The following is a 12989-nucleotide window of genomic DNA, read 5'->3' as shown; positions in this document are numbered from 1 at the left end:
CTCTTCTTTACTTATCGAAGTTACGCTATTTTTCATATTCGCGAGCCGAAAATGTCTGCTGACGAAATCGATAAGTGGAACTTCTTCTCGGAGAGGAATGTCCGATATATCCCCCGGGGTACTCGTCGTCTTGAGCGACGGGTGGGACAACGTAAGCCTTCTTCCTTCGTTTGTTAAGGGAAGAAGAGATAAAACAAACAAATGGTGCGCAGAGGTAGAGCTTCGCGTTGTCGGTGAAGGTAATGCGATAATTATCAGCCACCCGATAGCTATCAGGTCGGGTATATAATTTACCGCCGTGCGATGATACAAAAATAAACCATTAATCTTTTTCACGCGCGGCATATCCGATGCGAATGAGAATAGATGATAGGGCGAAATTGCTTCAATATATTCGAATATATGTGCATGTGCTTTCGCGGATAGACCTCGAGCTAACTTGCGTGTGGTTTATTCTAAACAGGTTGAATGCCGTTCTCGAAATATGCAAAAATATAAGATGTATAATAGAGAACAAAGGAAACTTTATTGTTTCGAGAAAAAAGTGGTGCCCTACGAGATTGACAGCTATTAGTTTTCCAAAGAACGCTTAATCAGTTATGAAAGGCTGTTATAGTATTCAAAAATAAATTGAAGTTTTAGACGAACAAAATAAAATCGGCACGTTGATAGAAAAAAATTGATGCAATTAAAAAATTGGCATTTTTTAGATGATAACTTTAAAATCGATTTTCTTTCATATTAAAAAAAAATGCTAATTTCTGGCTTGTGTCACTTTTCTATCAATGCGCCAATTTCATTTATCATAAATTGTCAAGAAATCTAGAAAATTTGGTAGAGTTTATACGTTAATAAATAAATATTAATTATTATAAGGAATACGCGTTAATTTATTAAGGCGAGAAAAATGATTTGTCAATCTGCGAAAATTATTTATGCAAATGGGAATGCGTGCATGAAATCAGAATCAAAGTTGATCAGAATTTAAGTGATGGATTAAGAAAAATAAAGAGCTGCAATTGTACTAAAGAAAAGAAAAAGCGAGAAAAGCACCTGTTGCAACCATCCCAAATGGTTTCTCAGCTTTAAGTAAGTCATTAGGAAGTTCTTTGACTCTTTTTCCCCTCGTAAAAACATCATCTCGTACTTCCGCGTGTACAGGGCGGGAAACTGAAATTATAGCGACTATGGTTAATCCTATTATCAAAGATAATACTGCTCGCAATAAGGAAGAAAATATTTTTATTTGCCAAGAAGAGCTAGTCGTAATGTACAGCCTTGGCCATAAGTATAAAGCAGCCTACGTATTGACATAAACGTTTTACGTCTAACGAAAAGGAAATTAAGAAACGGTTTTATTGAAAATAATATTTATTTTTATAAGAATTTTTATAACGATTTTTTTGTCAGTCCTCCTTTGGCTTTTATTACCGCGCCTCTTCCAAGAAGTGCAGTAAATTGAATACTTTATACTTACGGCTAAGGTTATACAATACCATAATATCGTGATATAACGATGCTCTGTTTAACGGAAATAAATTCTAAATTGTATTAAAAATATTCTTTTTAATGTAGGGTACAGCGGGGTTTGAATAATTTTAAGCTTTTTGAACAATTTCTTGAAAAGCAATAATTTTATCCTTTTAAATATGTAGCAGAAAACTCACATGTTTAAAGAATATTTACCCAATAAATGAAAAATTATTCTCTAAATCTTGAGACGCAACGTCATTATCCGATTTACACTTGCAATTTTAAATCAAATCTCAAAAAATCAATTTTAAGAGATAATTTGGATAAAATTGTAAATAAACATTAATATTACAATAAAAACCAAATTTTATATTTAAGTGTTTTTTTTAAACATTTTTTTATATTTTTCAGATCAAATTGAATACAAAATTAGAAAAACGTAAAATGATCATGTTAGTCCCAATATTTTGAGTGGACGAACATAAATGAACTTGATATTATATAATAAAAGTAAAACGTATTTATCTATTGCGTTTTAAATATTAAATTGCACTTTTCAGACAAAATTAAACAGAAATTAATAAGAGAACCTCTGGCTTTGAGATATTTATTCTCTTTCTAAAGTTTTCTAAAACGCTACTAAACACAGCGGAATGTCCAATAGAAGTTCTTCATTTTTATCATATTTGTTTTTGTTTAGATCGTACTTTTCGGTATGGAACATGAAATAGTTGTGCGCAGCTTTTAAAACCGAGATTACACCATTAATGACAGCTGTAACGGCTTGTTCCACGCTCTCTTTGCTTCGATCAAGCATTCTTTTATTTTATAATGCTTAATGTCTGGATATAATAAAATATATCTTATTTTTCTGAAATTCTTGCAAATACTTGCTATTATCCAAACCCCACTGTTCAAATTACCCCGCTGGACCTTATAATGTACACGGAAAGAACGATTTTGTTGAAAGGTCTAAAAATTTTTCAAAATACAGATCTAAAAATTAATTCTCGTTGAATTGTCAAAAAATTTTGTTGGAATGTTAAAAATGATAAACATTGCTATAAAAAAAAAACGTTTCGATATTCTAGCAATTATTTTGACTTTCCCGCAAAATTATTATTTTGATTAGTGAACAGAAATTATTTTCAGATCTGGATTCAGCAAAATTATTCTTTCAGTGTAGAATCTACAAAATGTGGATATAAAATCTTCACTAACTTTTCTCTAATTGACAATTACAAGTTAGCATCGTAAATAAGTGGAATTGACTGGCGGAAACGTTCATTCCCCTCGGACACCGCTCAATTCTTCCTTGACGGAATCGTCATTTTAATCGTTTTTCTTATGCAACGTTAATTCGAATCAATCTGTCCACTGGAATTAAACATCGTACGCCGCGCGTGGGCTTTGCATTAACTTTTATCCGTTTAATTAACGTCCGTTCAATCGTGAATACACAAATTTAACACGCGAATTCGACTGTCGCTCGAACATAGAGCGTAAATAACGGAGGATTTCACATTTCATCTCGGCGGATGAGAAAAAGTGAATCTATACACGAGAAGAACAATTTAATTGCTGAATTCAGATCTGAAAATAATTTTTGTTCCATAATCAAAATAATTTTGTGCAAAAGTCAAAATGATTGCTGGAATATCAAAATGTTTTACTCTCTAAATTTTCTGGAGTGAATCTCATTCCAGAAGATTGAGAATACTGCCACTCGGCCACTTGAGTGGTAATATTTTCACTCTTTTGGAGTGAGATTCACTACAAAAGAGTGAAAAGTCACTTCAGAAAAGTTAGAGAGTATAGCAATACTTATCAGTTTTAACATTCCAACAAATTATTTTGATGATTTAACAAAAAATTATTTACAGATCTGTTTTTAGCAAAATTTTTAGACCCTTCAACAAAATCGTTCTCTCCGTGTAACGTCCGAAATGCGCGCGGAAATGATTTGCGTTACTTCCTTCCCCGGCTAAGGGAACCTTTCACGATGTGGACCTTCGCAATTTTTATCTACACTCGGCCGCGCCCTCCTGATCCGTTCAAGCCTCTCGAAAAGCAGCGTGACCAAGCGGGACGAAGGAGGATCCGTAATCCGGATTTCGCCATCAAATATTGAACGAACCCGTCCGTAGAGGATTTCGGGTTCTGGCGGTCGACGGCCGTAACGATGTCGCGACGCTCAATCACGGCCCAGACCGCGCTCGCCCTTTTTTGACATCATTGTGCGCTGTTAAATGTTTGTCCGGGACTGTATTGGTCGCGGTTTGACACGTTGACGTTGTATACACTCGTAATGCAACATTGATTTTGCTTTTAAATTGACGGAAGCGCGTATTTTAACAGATACAGCCGCAACACGCACGACAGTCCTGTTATTAACATAAAATTTTGCGCGGTTTTTTTGTTCATAATTTAACGAAGTCTTTCAATCAATCGCTATTCTGCTTCACGCGTTGCGATAAAATGTAATACTATAATATCGTGATACAATGATATTGTATACCTAACGGAAAGAAATCCTAAATTGTATTAAAAATATTCTTTCTAATGTATAATGTATATTTAGAAGCTACAAAATGGATATAAAATCTTCATTAACATTTTTTCATTGGTAATCACAACATTAGCATCGTAAATGAGTGGAATCGACTTGCGGAAACGTTCGTTCCCCTCAAGAATACCGTTTCTTCCCTAACGGAATCGTCATTTTAAGAAGGTTCCGGCGCTACTCTCCAATCAATAAACAGTTTATTCTTAAAATTGTGTAAAACAATTAAAGTAATAATATTAAAATGTTATCAACAATACGTCTATTTTACTAATGTTATTTTATTCATAAATCATAATCATTATTAATTTTATATGTTAGTAAATATTTTTAAAATGACAAAATAAAAGTTATAAGACTCACATTGACCTAAGTCCCAATAGCAGAAAATGAAATATGAATATGGCATTTATTTACTATTATATTTTAAACAAATAATAAATAAAATATAATCTAAATAAAAAATGAATAAATTAACATTTTTTATCATAAATTTGTCGCATTTAATGTAATTCATCACGGAGAGAGGAACGTAAAAATAAAAACAGCCGTGATATTCTCCAGATTTAACGCAGGATTCGGACCAGTGTCGGTGTGAGAATACTTTGTGAAGAAGTAGGGTACACACGCTACGACTATTGGAATCCGTGTCGTAAAATCGGCGCGACACCTCCACGAGTAGAGGAGCTACTCTCCTATACTGCAATGGCATTTATCCCACGCCAGTCGTAAATAACTCTTTATTTTATTTTTACATGGTAGAATTCCATTTGCGTGCATCTGCGTCTGACGGACCCATAAAATCGTCCGCAGAGTATGTTGCATTAACGCGCTTTTACGTTCTGGTAAAATTCCGAAGTAAATACAAGAGATTCCTGAAAATAGGAGCACTTACAAGTAAAACGTCTATCGCATGATTGCAAAAAAAATATTGTTATATTTTACATTCTCTTTGAATTGTTACACGGAAAGAACAATTTTGCTGGATCCAGATCAGAAAATAATTTTTGTTCAATAGTTAAAATAATTTTGCTAGAAAGTTAAAATGATTGCTAGAATATCAAAACGTTTTATAGCAATGCCTATCATTTTTAACTTTCCAACAAATTATTTTGATTATTGAACAAAAATTATTTTCAGATCTATATTCAGCAAAATTTTTAGACCTTTCAACAAAATTGTTTTTTCCATGTACAAGTAAATATCTACCGCATCATTGCAAAGAAATAATGTTATTTTACAATCGCTTTGAATTTGTAAAATTTTTGGGTTAATTAAAATATTAGTGTGCATTAGTTTTGAGAGATTTTTTTCTCAAAAATTAATTTATTATATGAATACCTTAATGACTGTAATCAAAATATTTCCCTTCGTTTTCTATAACTTTTTCTGGCAAGAGATGGATACCGCGACGATAAGAACATTTTTCTTCGGAATTGATACAATGTCTTCAAATTTTCGCATTTTTTCGAAATTATGAAAGTGCGTATTCTTTAGAGCATATATGTTGTATCGATCGGAACAAGAGAGAATCAGCGGGGTGCGGTAAGACTTCCCATTTCAGCTTTAATAGCGTTTACTTCACTAATAATGCAACCTAAGGACGAAAATGCCGTTTACGAAACTCCATTTTTAAGATGATACAAACACGATGATTACCGCGTCTGTTGTTAGTAAATGATTAAATATCATAAAGTAATGTTAAAGCATTAAGAAACAATAGCTGTGATTGGAATGTCTTCGACAACACCGATATTAGTGCCATTATCTTGCAAAACCTTTAAAACTAATACACACTCCTAATAATAAAAAATGTTACATGCAGTCAATGGCACAAGAGCATCGAGCAGTATATTCTGAAGGGGACCGAGTATACAGGGTGTCCCGAAATTCGCGAATCAATCATAGCAAGAAAGTCTCCGAAAAATTAAGTAAAAAAGTTATTTGTAAATTTTTATTTTAAGCAATAGTTTTTGAGATATAAGAATTTAAATTTAGCCAATTATAGATTAGTACTCGCGTGAAGTGCGTGACCACTAACATTATCGACGCGTTCACGGACATGTTTCCGTTTAATCGTAATCTATAATTGGCTAAATTTAAACTCTTATATCTCAAAAACTATACTACTTAAATTTAAAAATTTACAAATAACTATTTTACTTACTTTTTCGAAGATTTTCTTGCTATGATATTTTGATTCGCGAATTTCGGGACACCCTGTATATTAAAAATTTAAGTCATATTTCAAAAATACATAATGCGCTAAAATGCATTTACTTAACACGGCGTCGTTCACTATTGTTATATTAGAGCTTGATATTGATTATAGCTTGTCGTCCAAGATGTGTTTTCACGAGATTTCGACAAACGTGAAAATGACATCGTCACGGATGGATTAGCCTTTCCAATCTCCGGACATAAATGCAATTAAAAATATTTGGTCAGTTATGAAGACGAAGCTTCAGCGAGATAAATATGTTTGCTACTTTGAAACAGTTATTTCAGCGCATTAGTAAGATTAGCACAATTTGGCAAATTTAGGGAGGTCCTTACTTAAAATTCTGGCCGAAAATCCGGCCAATGATAATTAAGTTATAATCAACAATAATAGTGATTGAGTGTCATACTAATTGTTAGTAAATGTATTTTAGATTATATATAATTTCAGGGTTTGAAAGTAACGCGTTACTTATAACGCCGTTATCGTTACAGTCACTTTTTTGGTTACTTTTTTCTTGTACCTATAACAGTAACGTAATTACATTTTTTTTCGATAATAGTGACGAATTTAATAGTTACCTTTATCGTTACTTTGTATTAATTTTTATTTATATATTTTATATTTATTTACTTTATATATTTTAAAAATTTATTTATGACATAATTTTCGTACGTCTTCTTTAATCGATATTCATAGTTGTTATAGGCTGCGATCAACAGACGAAACAGCTCAATGAGTGTTCAATGTTTATTGATTTTGATACTTAACTATTGTTAAATTCAATAAAAAACTAAAGGAGAGAACTTAACCGCCAATTGTATTATAAAATCACGAAGCGTTCCTGAGCTGTTTATAGTGTTGAAATTTTTAAACATAAAATGAAAAGTGTAAAACAATGTAAATAAAATAAAGTATATAAAAAAGGTATATAAAAAATATAAAGGCTTTATTTATAAATTTAATAGAAGCCAAAAATTTCATTTATATTTTGAGCATTTAAAACCTTTCTTCTAAAATTTTAATGATTTTGCGAATTTAAGGTAAAAAGTTTTATGGCTTTTATTAATTTTATTTTAAAAATATTACAAAAGTAAATTTTTTAGTTTGATTTTGTTTTAGCATTAAAGAAGAACGCAAAAAATAACAAATCGTTAATTACTTTGTAACGCTAACAGTTACGAATTACTAACTATAATAACGGTGACTAGTTATTTTTTTACTTTAACAATAGCGAGTTATTTTTAAAAAGTACCGTTCTCAATCTTGTTTAAAATATAATTTTAACTTCTAACGTATTCAATATTTTTTCTCAGATTGCTGACAAAGCTCTTGTGCTACTGATTGTACGTAATATTGCGTTTAAGAATGCAGAATATTGCGGACTTTTCAGCCGTTTTTATCAGCCTTATCGGCATTTTTCACATTGGAATTTTTTTACTGATATTCCAGTGTATCCCAAGAAACTTTAAATTAATGTATCTTTGCCTAAAATAAACGTAATTGAACAATTTTTTTTTACTTTGAAGGTAAACAATCCGAGGAATAAGATTGTATAACTTAAAATTATGTAAAGTTGTGAAAAACGTTTGTTGTAAACAATTTTTCATAACTTATCTGGATTGGCTTATTTGGCGCTTAATTGAAAAAAATGTCCAGGTCCACCGCGGTCGGGAATACCGATTTATATTACTGAAAATTGAGGAGCTTTTACAGGACACAATCAAAATGTATAATTAAACAGAAACTAAAAACCAATTTACTTTCGCAATTTTGACAAAAGATTGAATTTAAATTCACGCGAGTAAATTTAAAAACTCGTTCTTCAACTACTGCGAAAGTTTATGTGGCATTATTATGATAGGATGAAATCCCTGTCCCTGTACCCGCATCCGGGGTAGTCCATTATAGATTACAATTCCGCGTGATCTACATGGTTTCAGGTTAAACCAGGCATCATGAAGTCAAGAACGAGTTTAATCACTATGCGAATTATTATGTTCTACCTGTTGAGCGCCGTCGGGCGATCGGCAGCGGCAATCGAAGAAGCATCTTCCTCGTCTTTACATATTCCACGAATGCAGCCGCTATTGAACAACTTGGAATACGGGGAACCTGTGAAAAAGGCGTACATTGCCGAATACAAGAGATTACCCATTTACACCTTCGGCATCGGGAAACGATGGGCTGACAGTAACGATGATAAAGTGAGTTCTCAGATAAAACGAAACGTTTCTAGTTTTTCTTTTGTTTAAATGAACAAATTTGTCTTTATTTTATATATATAAAAAAATGAATATTATAAGAAAACGAATTTTTTCACGGAAATGTCAACAATCCAGGGAATATCCGAATAATGCGAAAAATTCGTGTAGAGTTTTGTAATTAGGAAACATGAATTTTTATTACTTTACTTGTATGCTTACACGTTGCAATGTGTAAGTAAAAATATTGTATAAACGGGAAACGATGAATTGACAATAACGAAGATAAAGTGAGTCTTAAATGAAACGAAACGTTTCTAATTTTTCTTTTGTTTAAATGAACGAATTTCTCTTTATTATATATAAAAAAAATGAATATTATAAGAAAACGAATTTAATCACGGAAATGTCACCAATCCAGGGAATATTCGAATAATGCGAAAAATTCGTATAAAGTTTTGTAATTGGAAAACATGAATTTTTATTACATTACTTGTATGCTTACACGTTGCAATGCGAAAGTATTGCAATGTGTAAGTAAAAATTGTAAAGTATAAAAAAATTTGATATACAGCCTTGGCCATCCCTTAAATTAACGTAAATGTTTCCCACCTAAAAAAAAATGAATTAAAAGACAATTTTTTATTGAAAAATAATATATATCTCTATAACAGTTTTAATATTTTGTTATTTCTCTTTTGATTTTTATTACGATTTTTTCCAAGAAGATGCAATAAATTGAGGGTGTTTCATACTTTCTGGCCAATGCTGTATTTTAAGTGCAGATCAAAATTAATTTTTAATGTAAAAAATAAAAGTGATTCACAGGCTCCGACAATTTAAATTTAAAATTAATAATAGTATAGGGTCAAGCTGGATATTCGTGCTAATAAATTATATTAATAAAAAATAATTACATACGCGGTAATTACAACCAAACGATCGTTTCAGCTTGGCATCAAGCCCTCCTCCAGTGGTCTTTTACAATTCTTAAAAGCGTGTGTCACATTCGTCTGTAAAAATGATAGTCATGCAAGTCGTCGAAGTTCCTTAGATTTGTCGCATTAGTCCAATGAAATTATTTCCATTACAACTGTCGAGACAAGGTGAGGATTCTTTGTCGTGTACCAATTTAATCCATGAAATTTCGTTAAATTCCTAAACCTTGCCATACTTGGAAATATAACGGTAGGATGGAGACTTTTGCTTAGAATTATATACACTTGATTCACAATTTATTAGCATGAATATCCAAGCTTAGCTCCTTGCCCTACACTATTATTAATTTAAAAGTATAATTTTTAACATTAATCGATAACTTTATGTATTGATTGCATTGAACCTTATGCGTAGAGAACACGGCAGCAATTCTCATTCGGTATCGGCAAGCGTCTCCGGGACTACAGTTTCGGTATAGGAAAGCGTAACAATGGATACCATCCCTTGAGTTTGGACTACTTCCCGGCCGATAACATGGAGGGGTATCAATCTCACGAGGACAACGATTTTATGGAGGACAAACGCGGCGGCCGACAGCACTTCGGCTTTGGTATCGGCAAACGAGTCTGGAAGTTGGCGACTGGGGAAACGGCCGGAAGAAGACTGAACGATGCAGCCGTAGTCCCGAAATATTTGCTCGGTCTGGGCAAAGATCTGGATGAGGACGAGGATTTAAATCAATAAAGCGTTCTCGTCGAGGAGCACGAATTATTATCTTCCTTAGTCGCTTTGACCCCCCTGGACGATCCCGGAAGGAATGTCTGATTTATCTGTTTCCGAAGAAAATATATATTTTGGTAAAATGCAATAATAGCGGATAGATACAATTAAAAGAGCTGTACAACTATTCGTTTATTAATTTACTAATTTTTTAACGTTTTAGATTTTTAAGACGTGTCGAATCGGATTTTAATTTAAAAAAAAAAAGCATAAATCTATTGTAAAATTAACGTATCAGCATTCTACGTTGTACAAATTAATAATCAATTTATTGATACATCTACTGATAAGATTTACGGATAAATAATAAACATTAAATAATGAGTGTTTCTATTTTGCTGGATAAATAATAAACTCGATTATTAAGATTAAATTCATTAAAATCACATATAATGCTCTCTTGATCTATCAGCCATACCACGATTTTATTGAGTGTCGAGAGCAGAGCGAGTTGTCCATGGACGTTAAGAGCGATAAGAACGTGATGTCGAGAGATTTTCTTTTCCCCAACCAATTTGGTATAAAAAAAAAATTCGTGCGCCATCGACATAGTTCCTTCTCCACTTGTAAATGTTTAACAAAACGACGCAGGTACCTTAATGGAGAAAGATACATTCGACGTTAGAAGAATTCTCTAAATATATTTTTTAGGCGAAGCTATTCGATTTCGTTGTTCTCTCATGTTTCCCTGATGCTCCTTAATTAGCAATTGAATTGAAAATATTTGTTTTCTATTTGTAAGATATATGAAAGCCGAACGCAAGCGTATAGAGAAGAAACACCATTTCTTTTGGTATAAGTCTATTTATGTATTATTTATACATATATTACTTAGCGCTTCACATTGATGTTGAAATAAAATTACACTTTTCCTTATCATTCTTTTAACATCGCACAATTATAGGAATATATAAGTAATACTATCGATTAGAGCGACAGGAGAGCCATTAAGTTAATTGCCTTTTTTTTTGTATCGCAATGAATTGCATTGTAATTTAGCAAACACACACAGTTAAACGCAATTTTACTGTACGATAGATAGGAACAATATCTCGATGTGCTAAAAAGTTATATCCACCTGTAACCGCGGCAGTGCCATACATTGTCTCTTTATTGTTCGACGATTATAATTCTAATCGTTATATGAGAAGAAGTGCAGAAGCTATATATTGCATAATTGTGTACCAGTGTCCTCAATGTCACAATAAATCTCGTAATCTCTTCTTTTCGTCACATATGTGTATGTGAAAACACACACACACACACACTTTGAATATCATTTTATTTCATTGTGTCAATTATAAGAATTTTGTTAACAATAAATGTTACTGACGTTTTCACGCGTGATACAGCAATGTAGATTTATTCTACCAAACATACCATTATAATAATAAATAGATGAATGCAAATACACTCGACAGCAAAATTAAAGCATCACCCATTCCGAACACTAAAAATAGGTAAATTTCAAGAGAGTATAACTTCGTCAAAAATGATCGTATCGGAATGATCAAAAAAGCATTTTAAAGTTTAAAGTCTCTACTTTCGAAATCCATAATTCATTAAATGACTTACTGATTCTTTACAAAGCTGCACAGATGCAAATGGAGATGCATCAAATCTAAAAATTTTTTACTAAGTTTGCGAAGTTTCATGGCGTGAATTAAAAGTCGCACGCAAATGAGGTTTACAGCGTTCGAAAGTGTGAATCTTTAGCTTTAATTTGAGCACTCGACCAACATTGTGCAATTTTGTTTCATCGAGTTATTCAACATATGGGTAAAAATGGTCATTCACATGTCGCGCGATCGCTCTATCTTCTACCCTCGATGTTATTCGCCTGTGACCTTGTCCTCTACGTCTATGGAAACTTTGTGTTTCTTGATGTTGACTCCATATTCGACATACGATAGATTGATTTGTTGCCTAAGAATCTCGCCACGTACCGCTGACTATTACCTTCCTGGAGAAGAATAACAATTTACGCGGCTTGAAATTCTGTTGTCGATCTTCGTGGCATGTCAGCAAAAATTTTTGCGCTACGCTTTCCTGTTCGACAGTATGATACTGAACAGTCACAATTTTAATAAGATTTTATGTTAAAGAATTGTTTTCGTAATTGAAATAGAGAGTTTTACGCACTACTTGCTGATATGTACGCTAGTACATCGAGAAGTTGTTCGATAATGACAGCGCACACCGTCTCTATACCAGACGAAGATTCGATAGACTTTGCAAAATTTTCGAACTTCAAATCCTTCTTAAATTTCAACTTCATTTCTTAGTGCAAAAGCATCTTTGAGAAATATCAACTTAGGAAAATCGAAAGATTTAGCCCTTTAAAACGAGCCTAGGAAAATTGTTTCACGATTTTTTTTCACGAAGTTACCACGATTCAAATATCGACGATTTTTCAGCTTCACTATTCAATTTTTTCAAAATTTAATGAGCATTCAACAGCTAATTTTGCTGTATCACCTATTATATCCTCCAAAAGAGAGTGTAACGTTGCAAAGATGACAAATCGTAATAAAATTTTTTAATAAGCATTTTACATGTTAAAGTCTACTCTACTTTTTATATCGATTTTACTAATTTTTTTATGGAGCATTATGGATACAATTGAAGATATGCGACAAAATTTGTTACGAATTTTGTAAGGTTCCTCGACGTGAATTTAAAATCGCACTTAAATGCGGTTTACAGCATTCGAAAGCGTGAATCTTTATCTTTAATTTGCGCACTCGTTGAGCATTTTGCGATTTTTTTTCACCGAGTTATTCAATGTTGAAGCATAAGGATCATTTTT

At 32.5% G+C, this 12989-nt stretch overlaps 1 protein-coding gene across 1 annotated transcript in view; it reads left to right on the top strand.

The window, feature by feature from the left end:
* The window catches only part of LOC105448496 (allatostatins), a 31483-nt gene extending 19894 nt beyond the window's left edge, over positions 1 to 11589 (top strand). The window contains exons 2-3 of the mRNA XM_011687127.1: positions 8201 to 8464; positions 9815 to 11589. Coding sequence (XP_011685429.1) covers positions 8216 to 8464; positions 9815 to 10144 — 579 coding nt within the window. The 5' untranslated portion in view covers positions 8201 to 8215 and the 3' untranslated portion in view covers positions 10145 to 11589. The remainder of the gene's footprint in view (positions 1 to 8200; positions 8465 to 9814) is intronic.
* Positions 11590 to 12989: the final 1400 nt, after the last annotated feature.

The sequence above is a fragment of the Wasmannia auropunctata genome, unplaced genomic scaffold (genome assembly GCF_000956235.1).
Source record: "Wasmannia auropunctata unplaced genomic scaffold, wasmannia.A_1.0 LD336085.1, whole genome shotgun sequence".
Classification (NCBI taxonomy): domain Eukaryota; kingdom Metazoa; phylum Arthropoda; class Insecta; order Hymenoptera; family Formicidae; genus Wasmannia; species Wasmannia auropunctata.
Note: the sequence above shows the minus strand (reverse complement) of the source record. Positions and strands in the feature narration are given on the sequence as shown.